The sequence below is a fragment of the Panthera leo genome, chromosome E2 (assembly GCF_018350215.1).
Source record: "Panthera leo isolate Ple1 chromosome E2, P.leo_Ple1_pat1.1, whole genome shotgun sequence".
Taxonomy (NCBI): Eukaryota; Metazoa; Chordata; class Mammalia; order Carnivora; family Felidae; genus Panthera; species Panthera leo.
Genome location: NC_056693.1, coordinates 44,356,259 through 44,378,510, shown reverse-complemented (window position 1 = coordinate 44,378,510; position 22,252 = coordinate 44,356,259). Strand labels below are relative to the sequence as shown.

The 22,252-nt window shown below is 45.4% G+C and overlaps 3 protein-coding genes across 17 annotated transcripts in view; 2 read left to right on the top strand and 1 right to left on the bottom strand.

Moving 5' to 3' along the window:
* The window catches only part of NIP7 (nucleolar pre-rRNA processing protein NIP7), a 92,200-nt gene extending 80,982 nt beyond the window's left edge, over positions 1-11,218 (bottom strand). For 9 of the 12 annotated variants that reach the window (XR_006197458.1, XR_006197457.1, XM_042920765.1 and 6 more), the window contains exons 1-4: positions 11,132-11,218; positions 10,922-11,008; positions 10,688-10,826; positions 9,660-9,800 (exon numbers count right to left, since the gene is read on the bottom strand). Coding sequence is in view for 10 of the 12 variants with exons in the window: in XM_042920765.1 (XP_042776699.1) it covers positions 9,660-9,800; positions 10,688-10,826; positions 10,922-11,008; positions 11,132-11,187 (423 nt within the window). In the remaining 2 variants the exon portion in view is untranslated. Of the gene's footprint in view, positions 1-3,730; positions 4,834-7,760; positions 7,909-9,083; positions 9,445-9,659; positions 9,801-10,687; positions 10,827-10,921; positions 11,009-11,131 lie in introns of those variants that run through there. The other 3 variants (XM_042920769.1, XM_042920770.1, XM_042920762.1) reach the window with 3 other exon arrangements.
* Positions 1,954-7,862, top strand: TMED6 (transmembrane p24 trafficking protein 6). Its single transcript, XM_042920756.1, has 4 exons — positions 1,954-2,166; positions 3,407-3,533; positions 5,169-5,320; positions 7,629-7,862. Exons 1-4 carry the CDS (start codon positions 1,954-1,956, stop codon positions 7,860-7,862), a joined length of 726 nt encoding a protein of 241 aa, XP_042776690.1.
* COG8 (component of oligomeric golgi complex 8) lies at positions 10,752-20,227 on the top strand. Of its 4 annotated transcripts, XM_042920754.1 has the most exons (8): positions 11,466-11,872; positions 13,112-13,319; positions 14,120-14,947; positions 16,763-16,931; positions 17,712-17,869; positions 18,819-18,825; positions 19,114-19,125; positions 19,783-20,227. In XM_042920754.1, the coding sequence occupies exons 1-8, from the start codon at positions 11,466-11,468 to the stop codon at positions 19,938-19,940; spliced, it is 1,947 nt and encodes a 648-aa protein (XP_042776688.1). In that variant the 3' UTR covers positions 19,941-20,227. The 4 variants fall into 4 exon arrangements, with proteins under 4 accessions (XP_042776686.1, XP_042776688.1, XP_042776685.1 ...); XM_042920752.1 differs by lacking the exons at positions 11,466-11,872; positions 18,819-18,825; positions 19,114-19,125; positions 19,783-20,227 and adding an exon at positions 10,752-10,834 and having other exon boundaries at positions 17,712-18,159; XM_042920751.1 differs by lacking the exons at positions 18,819-18,825; positions 19,114-19,125; positions 19,783-20,227 and having other exon boundaries at positions 17,712-18,159.
* Positions 20,228-22,252: the final 2,025 nt, after the last annotated feature.

Below are 22,252 nucleotides of genomic sequence, written 5' to 3'. Positions count from 1 at the left end.
ATGTTTTGGAATTTAGTATCCTGTTTTCCTATCAGTTAATCCCAAATGAAGCTACAGTGAAAAGGTGAGACCCAAATCCCATTGATCTGGTTCCCCTAAACAGGGTTAGGATCCAGAAGCTTTTCTCTCCTCCACTCTCACATTATTAGACTCTGCTCTCTAGGTAGAAGAGAGATGTGGGATATATTCAGGGAAGCAGAGTATCCCTATCAGTGTTTCTCAAACTGAGAAATGCATAAGTCCATTAACGCTTTTTAATGTAACTTCAGAGGTGTTTTTATGATAGTATTATTGAAATGGGTACACACACAAAACTATGCCTACAGCTTCCATAGAACTATGAAATGTACTGTGAACTGATGATTCTTTTGCCGAATTTAAGTCACTGCTCATGACATGGGTAGCGTTGGGACTATAGCCGTGACAGGATGTGGGTGGGGGTGCCTGTGCCACCGTGCACTGAGAAGTGATCCCAATCTCTCGCACCTTCACCTTAGCAAGACTGCTGCAAACCACTGTGCCTGAAGGGTACGGTGATGTCACGTAGCCTTCGCTAGACCTGAACACTATTACGAAGTCTGTTCTTTGCCTATTAGCTTTGTGACACTTAAGATATTACCACTTGGAGTCAATGCACTGAATTCTGAAGCAATACTTGGTTAGAAGGTGCTAATGCTTTTTTGTTTTTTTGGTTTTTTTTTTAAGATTATGGCTGAAATAAAAACATTATACACTGTCAGCACTCAAAGACTGTCTAGAAACACTTCCTGGTAGGTAAGAGGGTGAGGCTCACTCAAAGCCCCAGCTGCACCAGCCGCGCTTCTGGGACAGTGAGCCGGCCACCTCAATCTCTGAATGAACATTTCCTCATCTATAAGTCAGTAGGTAATGGTACCTCTCTTGCAGGGCTGTTGAGAGAATAAATAAGCAAGTAAATCTCTTAGCTCAATGCCAGCCATGAGGTCAGTGGATCAGTGAGCCTTTTTCCCCGCTGTGAGTGAAGAAGTGATAAATAAAAGAAGAAAGATCAAGAGTTTGAATAATAGAAATAGTCTTTTAAGTGGGTTTTTGTATAGTTTTAGATGAATATATCAGTCAGGTGGGAGAAAGAACAAGGATTATCAGTGGAGGGGTTTCACCACTGCCTCTCGCTCACTTTATCCATTAAAATTTTTGTACATACTCCCATGCTGTGCTTTTTGCTCTCTAACCTCTAGCACTGGACGGAACAAATTCTGTTGAAACAGATCTGCCCCATATGTCCTACTGGGGCAATAGGTATCATTTAGCAATTAGATATGAATAAGAGAAAGAATCTCCCCGGCCAAACCTTGTCAGTATATTCAGATGGTTGTAAATAAACTTACCAAATGTTTACCCCCAAGAAGCAGGTATGAAAAACCATAGCCCAAAGGAAGGAGAGAAATATCTCTTCTGAAGTAGCAGATTCTATCTAGCACCCATGAAGTAGGTTTGGTAAACCACTGAGGTATTTTTGTTTTTGTTTTTGTTTTTTTTACTGTTTGCTTATTTTTGAGAGAGGGAGAGGGAGAGAGAGAGAGTGTGTGAAAGCAGGGGAGGAGCAGATAGAGAGAGAGAGAGGGAGACAGAATCTGAAGCAGGCTCCAGGCTCTGAGCTGTCAGCACAGAGCCCAACTCAGGGCTCTACCCCATGAACAGTGAGATCATAACCTGAGCCGAAGTCAGATGCTCAATTGACTGAGCCACCCAGGCACCCTGCAGTGAGTTTCTGAGGTAAAAACAAAACCTCTTCCTGTGAGCCAAGCATGGAGGTATCACGCCACTTCTATTATGGAATATCCATGTGTGGCCCCGAAACTGGCCTAAGTGTGACTTGCGAGTTAATGATTACCCTAGCAGGTGTCTTAAACTGCTTGGTTTCACTGGGCTTGTGCAAACAGTTCACCTACAGAGGAATCTTCAGAAAGCGGCATGTTCCCTTTGCTCTCTGGAGCTGGACTGGTAGTTCTGAACCTAGTGACCTCTGCTAGGAGCCTGAAGACAGAACCCTTTAGTGGTTCTGGGGACCAGCCACACTTCCATGGAGCAGATCGATCTGACTTTGCCATCATGATCCCTCCAGGAGGCACAGAGTGCTTCTGGCAATTTGCCTACCAGACTGGATACTTCTATTTCAGTTATGAGGTAAGTACAAGGGCTCCTCTAGCCATACTGGGGACTTGTTTTTTTTGTTTGTTTCCTTTTGTTAAGTGGGTCAGGTTTTACTCGAATACAAGATTCTGTTTGTCTTTCTTATGCTGTGATTCCCTACCTGTTAATGAAATGGACCTGTTAAGATGGAAACCCTCCATGAATGAACAATCCCTATAACATATGGATTGACTAATCAAAATGGGGGCAATGGAGGTGTGCTCAAAGCCATGGGACAAACAAGCTGCCTCTTCCCAGAGAGGTAATCGTATATTAACTCAGATTTGGAGATGAGAGGGGAGAGAATCCACTTTTTAAAACATTAAAATAATATGGATATGGTACAAAGTAAAATGAAAACCTACATGAACTTTGGCAACAGACCCTGAGATTTGAAAGAAAGATGCTTCTTTACGGGGCTAGGGGAGCCAACATTTATTCTCTTGCTTTTAGGGGTAATTCTGGCAAATTAAAGAATCACTGACTCAAGATTGCTCCATTTGGCCAGTCTTGTTTCTTTAGGAAGGTAAATGTTTAAAAGTTGCCTGTTCACAGGCCAAGTACATTTATCCATCCTGTGGTCTTACACCACACTGCCCAAGGATGGTGAACTCAATAGTAAAGTCAGAAGCTGTTCATTTCCTTGTTCTTTATCTTAGAAACCTGTTAACTTTCTAAATTTTATTTACATAGTAATAGACTCTATTGATCTCATTCCATTCCACTGTAACTCAAAGCTTATTTTAAGTTAGCTTATCAGAGCCTTTTCTTATCTCTGAATTTGGAACAGTAGCTACTAATCAGCTCACTGTAGCCTGGGCTTATCAAGACACAGCTTGGGGACAAGTTCCTACTGAATGCCTTATTTATTTGCTGTCAAGCAGCAAATAAGCCTAAATCAAGGACACTAGGGAAGTCAAAACCAAGCAAGTTCATTCAAGAACTCCATAGCCAAAACATACACATCAGTTGATACACGATGTATGGTCTGAGACATGTCTTCTTAACTGGAGTGCTATTGGCATTTTGGGCAATTCTTTGTCCTGCAATACTGTTTCTAACACAGCAGAATGTTCAGCATTGCTGTCCCTTCCTATCTCCCCAACACCACTGTTGTCTCCATCCAGATTCCCAGAGAACCACTGTGCTGATGATCATGAATGTCAATCTTACTATTTAGCTAGCTCTTGGTGATGTAGCAGGGGTTTTCTCCCTCTTTAATGTGTCTTGGCAGGTGCAGCGGACACTGGGAATGTCACATGACCGGCATGTTGCTGCCACAGCACATACCCCACAGGGTTTCCTCATAGACTCCTCTCAGGATGTTCGGGGCCAGATTAACTTCTCTATCAAAGAGACAGGTCTGTTTTTATCACCACAGCTACTGTAATAATCCTAAATTTCTTTGAAATTGGGTAAATAATGAGAAGTACTGAAATTACTTTTTTCAGTTTGAGAGAGGGCCAGTGAGCACGTTAGTGGAGGAGGGGTGGGGGAAGGAGACAGAGAGAGAGACAGAGAGAGAGAGAGAGAGAATATACCAAGTAGGCTTCACACAATCAGTGTGGAGCCTGACGTGGACCTTGATCTCCCGAACCCGTAAGATGATGACCTGAGCCAAAATCAAGATCCGGATGCTCAACCAACTGAGCCACCCAGGCACCCCTGAAATGATAACCTGAGATATATTAGCCCTGGCTTTTTCACACGGGGATGATCAAACAGTAGGGGGAAGAACCCAGTTTCCAACATCAAAAACCAGCCTTCAACACCAATATCAAATCTTTCCCGGAGACTGCCTGTAGTGGAGGACATTAAGCAGCAGGCAGTTGCTGTCAGATTCAGGGCAGGGTCTCCAGGTGACTAATTACTGTAACTCCAGGGTCCAGAAGCTCAATTTTATCTCATCATCTCCAACTGATGAGGTTATGGGAAAGTGACCAAAAGAGAGACCCATTTATAATACAGAATTCCAACTAATAAATTTATTACATGATAACATTCCTTTCCAGTCACCAGAATACTTGAGCCAGTTATGAAATAGCAGACTCAGAACAAAAGGAAATGCATGGCCATGAAAATATCCACAAACAACAAAACACTTCCCCAGTCATCAGAAAATTCCTACAGCCAGATTGAGCCTATCCCCACCCTGGACAACACTGGTCAGTTTTAATTGCCCTCTCTACTAGCCAGGTGTACAGAAAAAAAAAAAAGTGTTTCTGAATCGGGGCATAAAACAATCCTTCACTGTGTAGCACAGGATTTTCAGCACCATATGGTATCTGGCATCTTTGGCCCCCATGTACCAGCAGTGCCTTCTAACCATCAGAACAATCAAATAACTGCCACGCCCTTCTAATCCCGCTCTTCCCTGCTCCCACACACACACACACACACACAAAGGGAGGCACACACAAAAGGGAGGATCCCAGTTGAGAACCAGCACTAGTTCATACCCCAAACCGTTAGCTCCCGTACAAACCACCTTGCAGAAGTTACTCCATCCAGCAGGATAGCTTCTTTCATTCACAAGACATCATTTTCTCTAGTTTCAAGTTCAAGACGGTATCCCCCAGTAATGGTGTACAAGAAGGCAAATAGCATGCTCTTAATTTCAACTCATTTTGTTGAGAAGAGCTTCAGTAAGAGATGTGGGAACTACAGGTGACAAAGGAGAAAACATGGTTTCCTATCTAGTATAGAACCAATTTACTTAATAAATTTACTTCTTATAAATTTACTATTTTATAGAACTCAGTTACTAATATTTGGCAAAACAGTATCATAACTGATACTCAGTAAAGTAAGTTCCATGGAAGATCACGTAAGGCCTTCCACCTTAAACATTCTATCTTTGTACTTCCTAAGTGAAAAGAAGGTATTAAGTAGCACATTTAACACTGGTAAACAGGTATCTCCAGGGAAATCTAGAGGGTGGGAGTTCAACAAAGGGTGGAGGCCAAGACTTGGTAATGATCTAGGGATTCCTACAGGTTTTTATCAGCTTTGTCTAAAAAATCAGCAAAATCACTTTGGTTCTGTCCAAGTTTACCTCAATTTTGGAGTTTTCTACGAGGGGCCTGAGATGGACCACAAACAGAAGAATGAAAGAAAACAACTGAATGATACTCTGGATGCAATTGAGGTAACTGTTTTGTGAGAGAAACATCTGTGGAAACATCCTTGAAAATTAGTAATATCATCTGAGGGCTCATTTGGGGAGAAACCAAACAGGCAAGAGGATTTGAAACCTTCAATTTTTATAACTTAGAGCTCTTAAAATTCCTCACTTGTTTATAACAGGAGTTGACAAAATATGGTGCACAGGCCAAATCTGGCCCAGTGCCTGTTTCTTTTTTTAAAGTTTATTTATTTATTTAGAGAGGGAGAGAGAGAAAATCCCAACCAGGTTCTGCGTTGTCAGCACAGAGCCTGACACAGGGCTTGATCCCACGAACCCCTAAGATCATGACCTGACCCAAAACCAAGAGTTGGATGCTTAACCGACTAAGCCACCTGGACGCCCGTTTTTTCAAATTTTAGATAGAATTCACTATTTTAAAATGTACAATTCTGCGGTTTTTAGTACATTCCCAAGGTCATGCAACTATTACCTGCATCTAATTTCACAAGTTTCATCAGCCCCAAAAGAACTCCATACCCATTACTCACTCCTCCTTCCCCATGCCCCCCTCCCCAGTCCCAGGCAATCACTCACTAATCAACTGTTTCTTTAAATTTGCCTATTCTGTGCACTTCACATGAGTGTAATCATACTATGTGGCCTTTTGTTTCTGACTTCTTTCACTTAGCATGTTTTCAAGAGTCATCCACATTATAGCAGGTATTAATACTTCATTCCCTTTTATGGATGAATATCCTCTTTTATGAATGTATCAGTTTCTTATCGACTCATCAGCTGATGACATTTGGGTCATCCACTTTTTGGCTATTAGGAATAATGCGGGTATGAACATTTGCATGAAGTTTTTGTGTGAACATGTTTTCATTTCTGTATACCAGTTAGTAGGATACTCTGGTGGGTCATATGGTAACTCTGTTTAACTTTATGAGTAACTGTTTTCCAGTGCCTAAACCATCTTACACTCCCACCAGCAGTATCTGAGGGTTTCAATTTTTCCACATCCCTGCCAACAGGTTACTGTGTCTTTTACTAAAGCTGCTCTAGTGGGTGTGAAGTTGTATCTTGTGGTTTTGAGGTATGTGTCCCTAATGACTAATGACATTGAGCATCTTTCCATGTTTTTTGGCCATCTGTATACCTTCTGTGGAGAACTGTCTATTCAAATCATTTTCCCGTATTAAAATTGGGCTGTCTTTCCCGGGCTGGCCTGAAACCCAGGCCAGAGCACAGGGTCTGGCCAAGGAGGAGGGATTCTTGACTCAGATTCCAGGAACTCCTTGATGCTTTTTGAAGAGGATGAAGGTAGCTAGCTTTATTACAGACAACTCTGACCGCATCCCCTATCTACCCAGAAGAATGCAAACCCCCTTTTTTAGTCTTCTCAGGGAGTTCTGAGGGATCATTCCCTATTCAGCTGCCACAGTTGGGAGAGAGGGGAGGTATGAATTAAAAGTCCACATCACAAAAAAAAAAAAAAAAAAAAAGAAAAGAAAGAAAATAAAATAGGGCTGTCTTTTTATGGTTGAGTTGAGTTTTAAGTTTTTTATATATTCTGGATCCTTATCAGATAAATGATTTGTAAACATTTTCCCTATTCTGTGGGATGTCTTTTCACTTTCTTCATAGTATTTTTCAACGCACAAAATCCCACTGCGTATTTCTGTAAATGAAGTTTCACTGAAACACAACTATGCTTGTTTGACAATTATATATGGCTGCTTTTATGCTAATAAGAGCAGAGTTCAGTAGCTGCAACAGAGACTGTATCACCTACAAAGCCTAAACGATTTACTATCTGGTCCTTTAATAAAAAGTTTGCAGGGACACCTGGCTGGGTGAGTCAGTACAGAATGTAACTCTTGATTTCAGGTTCATGGGTTTCAGCCCCACGTTGAGTATAGAAATTACTTAGATAAATAAATACTAAAAAAAAAAACCAAAAACCAAAAAAAGTTTGCATGCAAGCCCCCATCTTCTACCATCTACAAAAAACAGAAAACATCAGCCAGAGGGGCAATGATGTACTGAGTACATGTCTAAATCTAGAGATACTCTGAAAGAGTTTTAGAACTGAAATTTTTCATTACAAAAATTTTGTTTTTTAAACCAAAGTCCAGGCAATGTTTTCATAGAGAGCAAAACCAGGTTTACCAACAACTACAATAACCAACTTATTGTATGTATCATAAAATTATAGAAGTAAGTTACTCAGCTTCCAGATAACTTAGGTTAGTGCTTCTGAGCAATGGGGTGAGACTAGATGGGTGGTAGGGAGGACTCTTTTTTAATTTCATTTTCTGTCCCACAGGAGAGTACACGGAAGATGCAGAACAACATCTTTCACATGTGGCGGTATTACAACTTTGCCCGCATGAGGAAAATGGCTGACTTTTTCCTTCTCCAATCAAACTATAACTACGTGAACTGGTGGTCGACAGCTCAGAGCTTTGTTATTGTTCTTTCTGGAATCCTGCAGCTGTATTTCTTGAAGCGTCTCTTTAATGTCCCAAAGGTTACAGACACAAAAAAGCCAAGATGCTAAGCCAAAATGACTACAGCACCCTAGTCCTTTTCTTCTGAGTCACGAGCTTTGTAAAATTATTGGAAAAAAAATCAACTTGTTAGAACATATTAGTCTATTGCTCTCCTTTCCTATTGCCTCAAAATGGCAATAAATAATAAAAATGTATAAGTATTGATATTGGCTATTACAAAAGTGTGCGCTAAGTGATGCTACCATCAAAATACCGTTCATCATACAGCAGTCCCTTAACTCTAAGTTTATCTAGAGGGTTGAGAACCATGGGAGGGAGAAGAGTTGAAAAAAATGGGACAAAAACATACACATCTCAGTTTTATGCGTTGCATACAAAAACAGGAATTGGCAGACTGCTTTTTTGTAGTTGAAAAATGTTTTATTTTTAGAGATGTCACCTTTGGAATTTAAAATAAGCAGGAAAAAAAGAAAAGCAGTAGATTTAAAACAGGCAGTTTAAAAAACTTAGTGGAATTTTTTCATTAAAAAAAAAAACATTTTAATAATTCCAAAAATAATTTTAGGAAGCATGGGAAGAGCTGAATTATATCAAGGTCTCTGATTAGTGCTGTCTAGTCGAGTTAAGTAAAGGCTCCCATGGGAAATCACATTTTAAGAAATCAAGGTGATGAAAATACCATTAGCCTGGGATCATACCATCTCAGAAAAAGAAAGATCAAGAACGAAGATATATAATCAAGCTGTATTCATAAGACCCTATCCTTAGTAATAGAAATACCCAGTATATGCAATATAAAAATAATTTTACCATTTATTTAACACCTATCATTTGCCAGGCACTGTGCTTAAGTGCTTTACAAACGTGACTTCTAATCCTAAAAACCATCTTTAGGTTAAAGCTGTTTTTTTTTGAAGAAGAAAATTAAGCTTAAAGTATAATGACTTCTAAGGCCATACAGCTGGTAGGTGTCAGAACTGGGGTTTAGATCCAAGATTTTCTTCCATACCACACAACACCCACCGTATAGAAAACTGGCAGGACAAATTGCTCTTATTATTTTATCCAAATTTCATTCATAAAATCCAACACATGGCCTACCATTCTCATAGCAATATCTAACTTTCATCATATAAACAATGAAAAAATCCTTTGTGTTCTTATCATGAGTTTGAAAACGGCGTTATCACAGATAACAATAAGCTAGCTATTCTTGTCCTCAGTTCCAACGACTTAGAACCTGTTACTCAAGACAAGAAGCCTTCTGATTCAAATATAAAACACAGCATTCTATTTAGTCACAAACACAAAGATCTGAAATGCCATTTTTGAACCATTTCCACTTAAGAATCCAGCCTGCATTCAATCGCAATAGAGAGAATATTAAACTAAGAAGTCCCTGAAGAAGTCAGTGTTGACAAAATTCAACATGATGATGGAGCCTACACAGACACGGGAAACAAAGCTAGGCCCTTCCACACAGCCACAAGTCCTTGCGATGATTTCGTTTTAAGTCAATGTCTCTTCATGCCGCACATATTCCCCAATGTCTGCTTGATGAAATACCACAATCGCCATGGGGTCTACTTTCCTGCAGTCTTGTGTAGACTTTGCTGCCACCCCAAAACCCTGGGATTCAAAAGAAGAGACACTGATTCACTCAAGTCATTCAACAAGCATGCATCGAGGGGTGGAAATAACGAAGATGAAAAAAATGCAGTTCTTATCTTTGAGAAATTCAAAAGGTGCTGAGAATTTAGTCTCTGAAGCGCACAGATGGAAAATGCAGCCTTCTGAATTAAAAAAGATACTTGACTTTTCTAACAGCTACCATCTCTACTCACCAGAGGGACGTCTGCCATGGAGTACACCACCACTCCCTGGTACTGACAGGTATTTTCAGTGATTCGACCCAGTCCAGATTTCAACACATGGTTCCCATACAGGAAGGACTGCTCTGCTCCAGGCTTTATCCAGACTTTATACTATAAAAAAAACGACAACAAAAAAACCCCACCATTAAATCTAAGAGACATTAAGATGCTAATAATTATATCCCATAGATTAGTCAGCTGTTGGATATGTGATTAATTTTCTTTTATTATTTATTTATTTATTTATTTATTTATTTATTTAATTTTGCTGTGAAAAAGCTTTATTGTTTTAATTTGGTCCACGGATTAATTTTCTTTTAATAAGAAAAGGATTCTGTCTTTAGAAAATATATATGTTTACTTATTTCGAGACAGAGAGAGGGTGAGCACGGGCACAAGGTGGGGAAGGGCAGAGAGAGAGACTCTTAAGCAGGCTCCACCCTCAGCGCAGTGCCCAACTCAGGGCTGACCTCACAACCCCAAGATTATGACCTGGGCCGATATTAAGAGTTGGATGCTTAACTGACTGAACCACCCAGGTGCCGCTATGTGATTAATTTCTCGAAAGCATTTTAAGGAAAAGAGAAAGACTGGACGGCTATCTCAAATTGTTCGTTCTCCGAACAGAACTCCCAGGAGGTTCTTTATTCGACTCTACAATCTCTCTCACGGATAGTTTAAGAACTCTTTTTCTGGATCCCTCTCTCTGTGCTCCTCACCAAAGTCACCTACTGGCTTTTCTACTTTGCTGAACGTTACCACGACTACGCAGCCACACAGCATTCCTATGCCAGAGCCCGAACCGTGCCCAAGCAGCAAGTCCTACAAACATCTCTACGTGTGGTAGTGACCTAAGCACTGTCGGGGACTCCGAGGCGGAGAAGCCGCCCAATTATCTGCGTTCTGACGTGGCCCTCATCTTTGACTTCCTTCATCCCCAGTTGCCGACTGAATACCACCCCGCTCTTGTTCCCCCCCCCCCCCACACGCACACAAACCTTGGCATAGGGTGCAAGGTAATCCAGAGCTGTGATGTGCAACCGGAACTTGTGAGTCTTCGTGAATTTTCCGAAGCAGGTCCCCAGAGACACCAGCTTGTCCCCAGAGATGTTGGCGGCCAACTTCAGGATCTTCTCGCTTGAAGGGTAAGGAGAAAGAAGGTGTCGGCTGCGGGAAGCCGGCGGGACCCAGTCCTCCCCCCGTCCACGTTGGTCCACCCGGCACCGCCTCACCTCACGTAGTACACCCGGTCGTTGTGCAGCCTGAAACAGTAGGTGCCGTCGGGCCTGTCGACCAGCAGCTGAAGGTTCTCCCCGATGCTGAAGGCAAAAAGAGCACTGGAGACGGCGCCCCAAAAGACTCCTCCCAGCGCCGCGCCCCCACTCCACCCACGCCCTTCCCTGCCACAAACACATTTCCCCTTCCCCTCGGCGCGCTCTTACTATTTCGCTATCTTCTCAAACATTACGCGGGTCTCTTCTTCAGTCAAAGGCCGCATTTTCCCGCTGGGTTGCAACACCGAATCCGCGTGCCTCAGCGTCCGGAAACGGAAGTCAGCCGCCAGCCGCTCCCTGGCAACCCCAAAGCCTGCCTCTCTAGCCGCATTCGGTTTGTTCCCCCACGCTAGCGCCCCGCAGCGTGGAGGACCGTCGGAGAAAGAAAGCCGGACGGATACGAAACCACAGCGATCGGAAGAGTGCCCCCGCTGCTTCCGGTGCTAGATTCCGAGCCAGCGCCCTTGCCGGGCGGGAGGTGAAGTGACGCTGCTGCCAGAAGATGGCGGCGACGGAGACTATTGCTTCGTCAACCACCGCCACGGCGTCGGCGTCGGCCGCAGCGACCGCCACTGCGGCGGCTCTCGGGGAGGTGGAGGATGAAGGACTCCTGGCATCGCTGTTCCGGGACCGCTTCCCCGAGGCCCAGTGGCGGGAGCGGCCCGACGTGGGCCGCTACCTCCGGGAGTTGAGCGGCTCCGGGCTGGAGCGGCTGAGGCGCGAGCCCGAGCGCTTGGCGGAGGAGCGGGCGCAGCTGCTGCAGCAGACGCGCGACTTGGCCTTCGCCAATTATAAGACCTTCATCCGCGGCGCCGAGTGCACCGAGCGCATCCACCGCCTCTTTGGCGACGTGGAGGCGTCGCTCGGCCGCCTGCTCGACCGCTTGCCCAGCTTCCAGCAGAGCTGCAGGTGCGGCGGGCCCGGCACTATAGAGGGGCTTTTAGCAACTGTAATAGCTGACGTTTATGATGATAGAAATAGCTAACGCTTACATAGCACTTACCATGCGTCAGGCTCTCCTTTGGGCATTTAAAAAATCCGTTTAAATTCCACAACAACTTTCGAGGTAGGTACTGTTATTCCCATTTTATGTATGAGGAAGTTGAGACAGGGAGCTTAGTGATTGTTCAGTGGGCACAGCTAGTAAGTTTCGAAGTCAGAACTGGGAACCAGCAGCACGTCCCTCCCTGACAGGACTGTTGGGAGTACTAAATAAAGAGATTCCATGCCAAGCGCTTATTATTGGGTCTGACATAGTTAACACTCTACGGTCGTCAGCAACAGTCTTCTCTCTCTCTCTCTCTCTCTCTCTCTCTCTCTCTCTCTCTCTCTCTGTCTCACACACACACACTCACACACACACACACACACCAGCTGAGACCGTCCAAAACTTCTAATGGATAGAAGGCTGACAAGGAAATCCTTCCAGTTGGAGGCAAAAATTATCAAAAAATCCCTTAAGCCGTAATTTGCCTCTCTAGATCCTCAGTCTATTATCCCTAATTCTGCCTTTCAATTTTTCACCATAAAAGCTCAGGTTTTCTTTTGAGTCTTTGGATATTTGACAATAGCTCCTGTACCCTTCCACCTTCCAGAATAGGTAGGGGACCTCATAAAGCAGGTCACTGCAATTACGGAGGAGTGAAAACTGCTAAGAATTAAAGCTGAACAACAGCAGAAGAGAAAAATTAAAAGGGCTGAGGGAATTTAAGGTTAAGGTTGTAGCTTCTAAGCTAGTTAGTGCATTTTTATGAAAAGCGTAGCTATTAAAGGAACATTTACCGTGTGTAAGGTTCTGTGTTAAGTTTGTTACACACATCTCATTTAATCCTCACCTCCTTGTGAGGTGGGTCCTATTACTATTTTACTAATGCAGAAAGAGTTCAGAGAGCCTAAGTTAAGTACCTTGTCACAGTTTAAGTGGCAGATCTGGGTTCACATATGATAAATAATCGTGTGATTTGGGACAAATTGCTTAGCCTCTCTGGGATTAGAGTTTCCTCAAGGGTAGTAGTACTTACCTCAAAGGTTTGGTGTGAAGATTAAGTCATAAACCATGCAGCTCAGTGCCCAGTCCGTAGTAATCACTTGGTAAATGTAGCTGAGTTGTGGGTGTGGAGCAGTGAGTGACCGAAATTCTCTTACCAGAAACTTTGTGAAAGAGGCTGAAGAGATCAGTTCCAACCGCCGGATGAACACCCTGACCCTAAACCGGCACACAGAAATCCTGGAAATCCTGGAGATCCCCCAGCTCATGGACACTTGTGTCCGGAACAGCTACTATGAAGAGGCCCTGGAGCTTGCGGCCTACGTACGCCGACTGGAAAGGAAATACTCCTCCATCCCGGTCATCCAGGTAGCCAAACTGTCCCAAAAGGACTCAAGCTGATGTTCTTATAATCAGTAATTGTGTGGTCATCGCTGAACCTTTAGGCAGACACCTTAGGGAAACTGAGTTTTACATCAATTTCTGCCAGTCAGGCAGGCTTGAACATAAAATATTCATTCATTCATTCATTCATTCATTCATTCAAGTGATAAATACTAATCATGTGCCAGGCACTAATCTAGGTGCTAGGGAGAAAGGAGACAAGGCAGACAAGGCCCTGGCTTTCATGAATGAAAGCTGATAGTTGGTAAATAAATGATCCTTTCAGATAGTGGTAAATGAAGAAAATAAACCAGGGAATGGTTAGAAGGAGACTAGATGAGGTACCCTAGGTAGAGTGGTCAGGAAAGGCTCTGTTGGAGAAATAATATTTAAGCTGAGACCCAGATGATGAGAAGGAGCCCGCCACAGGAAGATGTGGGGAAGGCGCAAACCACAAAGTGGAAAAAATAAGTATAGCAGGCTCAGGAGGGAACACGTTAGGGGTATTTAAGAAATACAAAGATAGGAAAAAAAAAACAGTGTGCCTGGATTGCAGTGAGCAGGGGGACAGTATTAGGAAGTGGGTGTAGCAGAACCACACAGGGCCTGTAGGCCACAGTGAACCAGACCTTTGTTGGTAACCCTGTACACATCAGCTTTAGGAAATCTTCGTAAATCAGGAAAGCAGTGGTCTGCCTCTCTAGTCTGTAACATTCAGGGGTAGTGGAATGGGTTCCAGAAAGTATTTTTCCCATTGTGGTATGACTGACCCCCTTTATTGTCAGGGCATTGTGAATGAAGTGCGCCAGTCCATGCAGCTGATGTTGAGCCAGCTGATCCAGCAACTGAGGACCAATATCCAGCTCCCTGCCTGCCTCCGTGTCATTGGCTTCCTGCGGCGCATGGATATATTCACTGAGGCTGAGTTGAGGGTGAAGTTTCTTCAGGCCCGAGATGCTTGGCTCCGTTCCATCCTGACTGCCATCCCGAATGATGATCCCTATTTCCACATCACAAAAACCATTGAGGCTTGCCGTGTCCATCTGTTTGATATCATCACCCAGTACCGTGCCATATTTTCAGATGAGGACCCATTGTTGCCGCCTGCCATGGGTGAGCACACTGTGAACGAGAGCGCCATCTTCCATGGCTGGGTGCTACAGAGGGTCTCGCAATTCCTGCAGGTGCTGGAGACCGACCTTAACCGGGGGATAGGTGGCCGCCTAGACTCTCTGCTGGGTCAGTGCATGTACTTTGGGCTGTCCTTCAGCCGGGTGGGGGCTGATTTCCGGGGCCAGTTGGCTCCTGTTTTCCAGCAGGTGGCCATCAGCACTTTCCAGAAAGCAATTCAGGAAGCAGTGGAAAAGTTCCAGGATGAAATGAATTCCTACACCCTCATCTCCGCTCCAGCCATCCTGGGCAGCAGTAACCTGCCTGCTGCTGTGCCAGTCACTCAGCCAGGGACCTTGCAGCCACCCATGGTACTCTTAGATTTCCCACCCCTTGCCTGCTTCCTGAACAGTATTCTGGTTGCCTTCAATGATCTGCGCCTCTGCTGCCCTGTGGCCCTGGCACAGGATGTGACTGGGGCCCTGGAGAATGCCCTTGCCAAGGTGAGCACATACTGCTGGCTCTCTACTGGGGGTTTCTTTGGCAATAGGTGGCCAGACTTTTGTAAAATATAAACCAGTCCATGTGTTAGGTGGTTGCAGACTTAGGTTTAGTGGGGTTTTAGAGGTTTTTCTGATTGAGCAGCTCTGGTTAGCTCCCCCTTATGGGACCTAGAACAATTCATGAAGTGGCTTACCTGTAATAATGATTCAGTAATGTTCCATTTGTTTTCTGTTGTTGCATAACAAACTCCATAGCAGCCTAAAACAACATATGTGTATCATCTCCCACTCTCTGTAGATTGGGAGTCCTGGGTTCTCTGCTTAGGATCTCTCCCAAGGTTGCAGTCAAGGTGTTGGCCAGGCTGCAGTCTCATCTGAAGCATGACATCCCCTTTCAAGCTCATTCATATTGGTAGATTTCTGTTCTTTGCGATTATAGGTCTAAGGCCTAGAGGCCACCTCAATCCATAAGCCCATTCACAGTGGGGCTTTCTGATTCTTCAAGGCCAGTGGAAGAGCGTCTCTTAAGGAAGTCCTCAACCCTTTTTTAAAAGATTCGTCTGATTAAGTCAGGCCCACCCAGGATATCCCTTGATTAATTCAGTCAGCTGATAGGGGCTTTAATTACCTCTGCAAAATTGTTCACATTTGTCATATTATATTGGTTAGAAACAAGACACACATTCTGCCTGCAATCAAGGGGAAGGGATTACACAAAGGAATGGACACCAGGGGGGGTGGGATTCAGAAGAGCCATCTTAGAATTCTACAGAACACAATAAATACTAGCACCAGTCATATCCTACACATTTTTTACATATTTAAACCTTAAGATAGTGAGGTGCTTCTTAAAACTTACGGCATCTTATAATTGCTGTCAGCCAGATGGCAGCTGTGACATGATTATATAAAATCTTTCTGGGCCGGGGCGCCTGGGTGGCTTAGTCAGTTAAACATCTGACCTCAGCTCAGGTCATGATCTCAGGTTCGTGAGTTCGAGCCCCGTATCAAGCTCTGTGCTGACAGAGCCTGGAGCCTGCTTTGGATTCTGTGTCCCTCTCTCTCTGCCCCTCCCCTGCTCACACTCTTTGTCTCTCAAAAGTAAATAAACATAAAAAAAAAAAAAAATTAAAGTCTTTGTGGGCCCAGCTCTCTCTCTCTCTTGAGCTTGCCTGCTCTCATATCTTCGATACAACTGTTAATGGCCTCCTGTAAGAGGAAGCAAGCATGGGCAATGAAACTTTTTTGTCAGTGAAATTCAGGTAATAGTTATCTCCTAATGTTTATACAGAACTTACTCCATGCCAGGTAGTATTCATCATACTTTATACCTATTAAGACTTGATCCTCACAACCCTAAAAGGAAGGAAGGAAAGGTACGGAAACTGAGGAGCAGAGGGCATGAAGTGTTTAATCACTTGGAAGCCACAAAACCAGCAAGCGGCACAGCTAGGACTTGAACAAGAAAGTGTAGCTCTGTTATTTGTGTGTGGAACTTCTTTTCCAAGTCTGTCTTCCTTTCCAATTATCTAGTGGTCTAGCTTCCTGGAACCTCAAAGGTCTTACTCAGTAAAAACCTTTTATAGTTTTGCTTCATTTTTCTGAATCCGATATAGTTCTGGTCCATCTCCTGAAGGAGTCAAGAACCTCTTGATGCTCTTCCACTGGAACTGGAACCTGTGCCAGTAATGAAACATGTTGAGTCAGAAATATATCAACGAAGTGACAGAATTGTGGAGAGTGACCACAATTCTGAATTTAAACAAGACAGTAATGTACTGTTTGGAAAGACTTTTTTTATGCCTTGTCCCCTAGGTAACTAATATAATCCTGGCCTTCCATCGTGCAGAAGAGGCTGCTTTCAGCAGTGGGGAGCAAGAGCTCTTCGTCCAGTTCTGCACCGTGTTCGTGGAAGACCTTGTTCCATATTTAAATCGCTGTCTCCAAGTCCTTTTTCCACCAGCTCAGATAGCACAGACCTTAGGTAAGACAAAGGAGGGGAAAGATCTTTAAAACGACAGTACTTTACTGATATAATTCACATACTAAATAATTCACCCATTTGTAAAATTCGATGTTTTTTTAGTAAATACACAGACATGTAGAACCATTACCACTATCCAATTTTAGGACGTTTCCATCACCCCCAAAAGATCCCTCGTGCCCAATGTAGTCATTCCCCAATCCCACCTTTAGCCCCTGGCAACCAGTAATCTGCTTTCTGTTGCAGATTTGCCTTTTCTGGACATTTCATATAAATGGAATCCTACAATATGTGTTTATCTGGCTAAGTGGAAGAAATTAGAAAAGAATCACATATTGTATGAATGTCCAGAGAAGGTGTTTTAAAAAGATTTTTCCGAATCTGTCTTCACGTGCCTGTGCCCACTCTCTCTGTGCTGGGGATGGGGCATGGAGGAGACAGAGCTTCCCGAGGGGCAGTGGGCCGGTGATGACCACACCAGCGGAGTAGCTGTTGGGCACTTTCCCCCAGCCTTTTCCTTCCACAAGGAAGCCAGTGCCTTCTGACGTTCTCTTGGCTGTTAACTCCACCCACCTACACTGTGCTGTTCCAGATTACTTTCAAAGTCTCTCTTTACAGTAAAGCTTCCTGTCCCATATCACAAACATGACTTTTACTGTATTGAAGAATGGAAATTGTATCTGTCACTCCCCCCCCCAAGTGTTTTTTCCCCCTGTGATATCAAAATTTAAATTTATTGAACGTTTTTTTCTATTTCACTTTCTCTACCTTTTGGCTCAGGCATCCCTCCCACTCAGCTCTCCAAGTACGGCAACCTTGGGCATGTGAACATCGACGTCGTCCAGGAGCCTCTCGCCTTCATCCTGCCGAAGAGAGAGCTGGTCCTGTGTCTAGACGAAAAGGAGCTGGTGCCCGAGCTCCCAGCTCCAGCCCCGGAAGTCGCCCCCGAGGAGTCAGGCGTCGAGCCGGTCGCTGCGGCTTTCCCCGAGGGTGCGCAGGAGCAGGCTGACACGGCCGAGCCGCTGCAGGCCGAGGTGCCGGGTGCGGACACCTAACTCGCGCCGGCGCGGGGGTGGGGGGAGGCTGGTGAAAGCTGGGGACAGCCCCGGAGGACAGGCTGCGAGGGCATTCATCACAGCCCGTGAAAGGGGGGACCTCCCGGTCACTCTTGCAAATGGTTCGTGATACTGTAAAAAACGGAATTAAACAATAAAGCTGACTGACGTCACGGAGGCCGGCTGCGCGCCGGGGGCCGGGCAGGCGCTCTCAAGGCGCGCGGGAACTGCGCTTCCCGGCGTCCCCCGCGACCGGAGCGCTCATCTACGGGGGCCGGGGAGGACCGCGGCGGCCGGGCAGCTGTGCTCGGCGCACCGGGGGCCGGATGGGGGCCGGACTGCTGCTGGGGCCGCTGCTGGGGCGGTCGCGTCACTGCTTGGGGCCGACACCGCCGTGGAGAGAGGGGACGGGGGGCCACAGCGTCCGGGCCTGTAGCTCCGCCTCCGCCCCGGACGGCCTCGAGGGCCCGGCGCGCCAGCGGTCTTACTGGCGCTACGTGCGGCGCCTGGTGCGGGGAGCGCCCAAGCCGCCGTACCCGCGCGTGTGTCAGGTCGGGGACCCGGCGCTGCGGGCCGTGGCGGCCCCGGTGGAGCCCGCGCAGCTGGCGGGGCCCGAGCTGCAGCGGCTGGTGCAGCGGCTGGTGCAAGTGATGCGACGCCGGCGCTGCGTAGGCCTGAGTGCTCCGCAGCTCGGGGTGCCGCTACAGGTGTTGGCCCTGGAGTTCCCCGAGGCACTCTTCCGCGCCTGCGCGCCGCGCCTGCGCGAAGCCCGCCAGATGGAACCCTTCCCCTTGCGCGTGTTCGTGAACCCCAGCCTGCGGGTGCTGGACAGCCGCCTGGTCACCTTCCCTGAGGGCTGCGAGAGCGTCGCCGGCTTCCTGGCCTGCGTGCCCCGCTTCCAGGCCGTGCAGATCTCAGGTGCAGGGGGTGGGCAGTGGCCGTGGGGCGGTTGGATAAACAGTTGCGTCCCTCCCCCAGCCCATGGAGGCGGCGACCTCGGGCCCCGCGAAACGGTTTTGTCAAAACTCCAGTTAAAAGTAGAAGCGCAGGCTCAATGAAGCCTTCCGTCAGGAACTAAGAGCAGGACCGGGGAGTGGATTTGATTCAAGACTAACCAATTGGGATAGGGGAGGAGGCTCGTGTAGCAGCTGAGCCAGCTCGCTGGGAAAATGTATTGGGGCTGAGAAGGTGACCCAATTCGATGGTACCTCACACCAGGTCCTCTGCTCTGTGCCCTCTAGTTCGCTGTCCCACACACAGACTTTTGCCTCAGTTGCATCTGTCATGGTCGAGTGGAAATAGTGGGACCCAGCTTTGCCCAGTCCAGGGTGATATGCCATTCCTGGTCTGTCGTAGTACAGGATGTTTTGTGAAATGGAATTCGTTACTGGGATTAGGATTGTTCCTTTTAAGCAAGCCACTTGGTCCAGGTCAGAAGGTAAATGGTATCCCTTTATTTTATAATGTACTGAGTTGAAATGCTTTTAGGAATTGAAATCAAACAGTATTTCAGAAATGAGAGGAATGTTCAGAAAGGAAGCACCTTACGAAGATCATTTCTCATTTCAGCCCCATAGTAAGCCCAGCAACCTAATTGTCAGCGTTAGAGCCACAGTGAATACCTGGTAATGGGCAAAGTTAAGGCATCTTTTCTGGGAAGGATAGGGGTTGCTGTCTACATTCCCTTCTCATGTTGCCTCTTGTGAACAGGAACAGCCAAGGGTCTGGGAAAAGTAGGGAGGTTAAAAACAATGCAGTTCGGCGTATTCTTACCCGGGCTGTAAATTACTTTGCAGGGCTGGACCCCAGAGGGGAGCAGGTTGTGTGGCAGGCGAGTGGATGGGCAGCCCGTATCATCCAGCATGAGATGGACCACTTGCAGGGCTGCCTGTTCATCGACAAAATGGACAGCAAGACATTTACAAACATCCACTGGATGGAGGTGAATGATTAGTTTTCCTGCTGCACCTGAGGATTCTGGAAACCAAAACACAAATACCTGGGCTCTGAGCTGGGACTGGCTTGCTTGACGTCAACTTGATATTGGCTTGGCTCTGACAGAAAACAATGGATTGCCAAACCAAACTGGAGAAATATGTTCAAAATGTTTGCCCTGAAATCGGCCATGGACAAAATACTGCCTCCAATTTGAGAAGAAAATAAATTTCTCCAAAGAGAGAACATTTCCTGATGATTTTGTATGGTAAAACGTGAGGCAAATAAATAACCACTCTTAGTAGACATGATTTCATAGACCTGTATAATCTATCCCAAAGCCAAGATTTGATAATAACATAGTCCCAAAATATCTGAAAGCTTTGCTTAAAAATGCAGGTTAAGGCTGTGCTTGACCATCTTCACAGAGTTCTTTTTACAAAGGGCTTATGTATCATACCTGCGGAATCCTTCTTTGCCTTGGACACCAGCGTGCGTGTGTAAGTGAAACAGGATGGCCACAGTTCACGGAAGTGTTTAATGACAATATTAACGTAAATGAGTCCCCACACATTTTACCAGGTTTACACAGTTTTGATCTCCACCTTCTGCCTTCTACCTTTAGCAGATTTGGGGATGATTTTCCTGCTGAGATCTCTTGGGCAGCTGGTACTCTTTGGGTGGAGGTCATGGAGCATGGCTAGGGGAAGGATGATAGTTGAGATGGAGCAATGAGCCTCTTCCTGTCACAGTTAGAAAGCAAAATGTGCTTCCTGGTCACCACACTTGTTTTGAAAAAATAAATTAGCATCACGTTGACCAATGAGTAGCCATAAGACACTGTAAGAGCTTTGTCAGGAGGTGAAGGAACTTGTTTCTCAAGATACTGGTTTTGCCTCATTTTTATGTTGAGTGTTTTATAAGGCAGGTACCCTTACCAAACAGAGCCCTCAAAATCCAAGTACCCATGTAGTAAGTCCAGTAAGTTATTTAGAAAAAAACGAGTTTTATTTATTTAATGTTTATTTATTTATTTTGAGAGACCGTGTGAGCTGGGTGAAGAGGGGAAGGAGGAGGGGCAGAGAAAGGAGGAGAGAGAGAGAATCCCAAGCAGGCTCCATGCTGTCAGTGCAGAGCCCAACATGGGGCTTGACCTCACAAACCATGAGATCATGGCCTGAGCTGAAACCAAGAGTCAAACACTTAACCCGCTGAGTCACGCAGGTGCCCCAGAAAACAACATGTTTTAAACAGCAGTTAGCTAAACAAACCCAGGAAAGACCCACTCTCCTGTACAGCTTTCCCTAAACAGGCCATCTGGGGGTCATACTATAAGGCCAAGCAAAAGGGAACTGGCTCTCTGTGCATTAAACTTTGGAAGGGAACAGGTGCCAGCATTGCTCCAAGGTTAGATACTCAGCCCCTGGGGAAGTCTATAGGAAACTCTTATTCATACTAAAAACATGGATCCTTATGAAATTAGAATTCAATGAGCCTCCATTCCCTTGGACAATGTTTATAACCTCCTGCAGGGTGGCATCAGAATATTCTAAAAATTTTTTTCATGTTTATTTATTTCTGAGACAGAGACAGAGCATGAACGGGGGAGGGTCAGAGAGGGAGACACAGAATCTGAAGCGGGCTCCAGGCTCTGAGCTGACAGCACAGAGCCTGACGCGGGGCTTGAACTCACAGACTGTGAGATCATGACCTGAGCCAGAGTCGGAAGCTCAACCAACTGAGCTACCCAGGTGCCCCAGGCATCAGAATATTCTAATGTTTCCTTACTCCTTACAGTGCTCTGAGGTTAACAGTTCTTACTGATGCCTTTGTAATGTAGGTCTGTAACATTTGACTGAAGCTTCCTGACCTGGGGGCCCAAGAGTATACGGTAGCTCAGAGTGGACCTTAGAGAAAGCTTGAAACTGTCTATATTGCTGACAACTTGAGGTTTACTATTGTAACCAAATCCACTTAGAGGAAGGATCTGTTCAACTAAATACTGTAGACCAAAGGCAACAAATCTGGATTTGTAATAAAATCTCTCCCATCTCAGGCAGATACATCAGCCAGCAATCAGCATCTTGAGCTAAGGAAAGTTTTAGAGGTCAACTACCAAAGTGAAAGCCAAGGTAGACAGAAGGTTTAGGATAGAATTCCCAAGTAGGGAAGAGGGAATTTCATGGTTAGCATTTAGGGGAGGAAATTCCTCTGCACATATTAGCCATGTTTAACATAGATGGTGAAGCCACCGCATCGGTTCAGCCCCAAATGTGGATAGGACATTCGTCACCCTGCTCCGAGTCACTGGTGGTGGAGACAGGAATGGAG

Coding starts and splice junctions, on each gene's coding strand:
- TMED6 (XM_042920756.1), top strand. CDS start 1,954: ATGTTCCCTTTGCTCTCTGGAGCTGGACTGGTAGTTCTGAACCTAGTG. Junction 3,534..5,168: donor CTTCTCTATCAAAGAGACAG/GTCTGTTTTTAT, acceptor GGATTCCTACAG/GTTTTTATCAGCTTTGTCTA. Junction 5,321..7,628: donor ATACTCTGGATGCAATTGAG/GTAACTGTTTTG, acceptor TCTGTCCCACAG/GAGAGTACACGGAAGATGCA.
- COG8 (XM_042920754.1), top strand. CDS start 11,466: ATGGCGGCGACGGAGACTATTGCTTCGTCAACCACCGCCACGGCGTCG. Junction 11,873..13,111: donor AGCTTCCAGCAGAGCTGCAG/GTGCGGCGGGCC, acceptor TTCTCTTACCAG/AAACTTTGTGAAAGAGGCTG. Junction 13,320..14,119: donor CCTCCATCCCGGTCATCCAG/GTAGCCAAACTG, acceptor CTTTATTGTCAG/GGCATTGTGAATGAAGTGCG.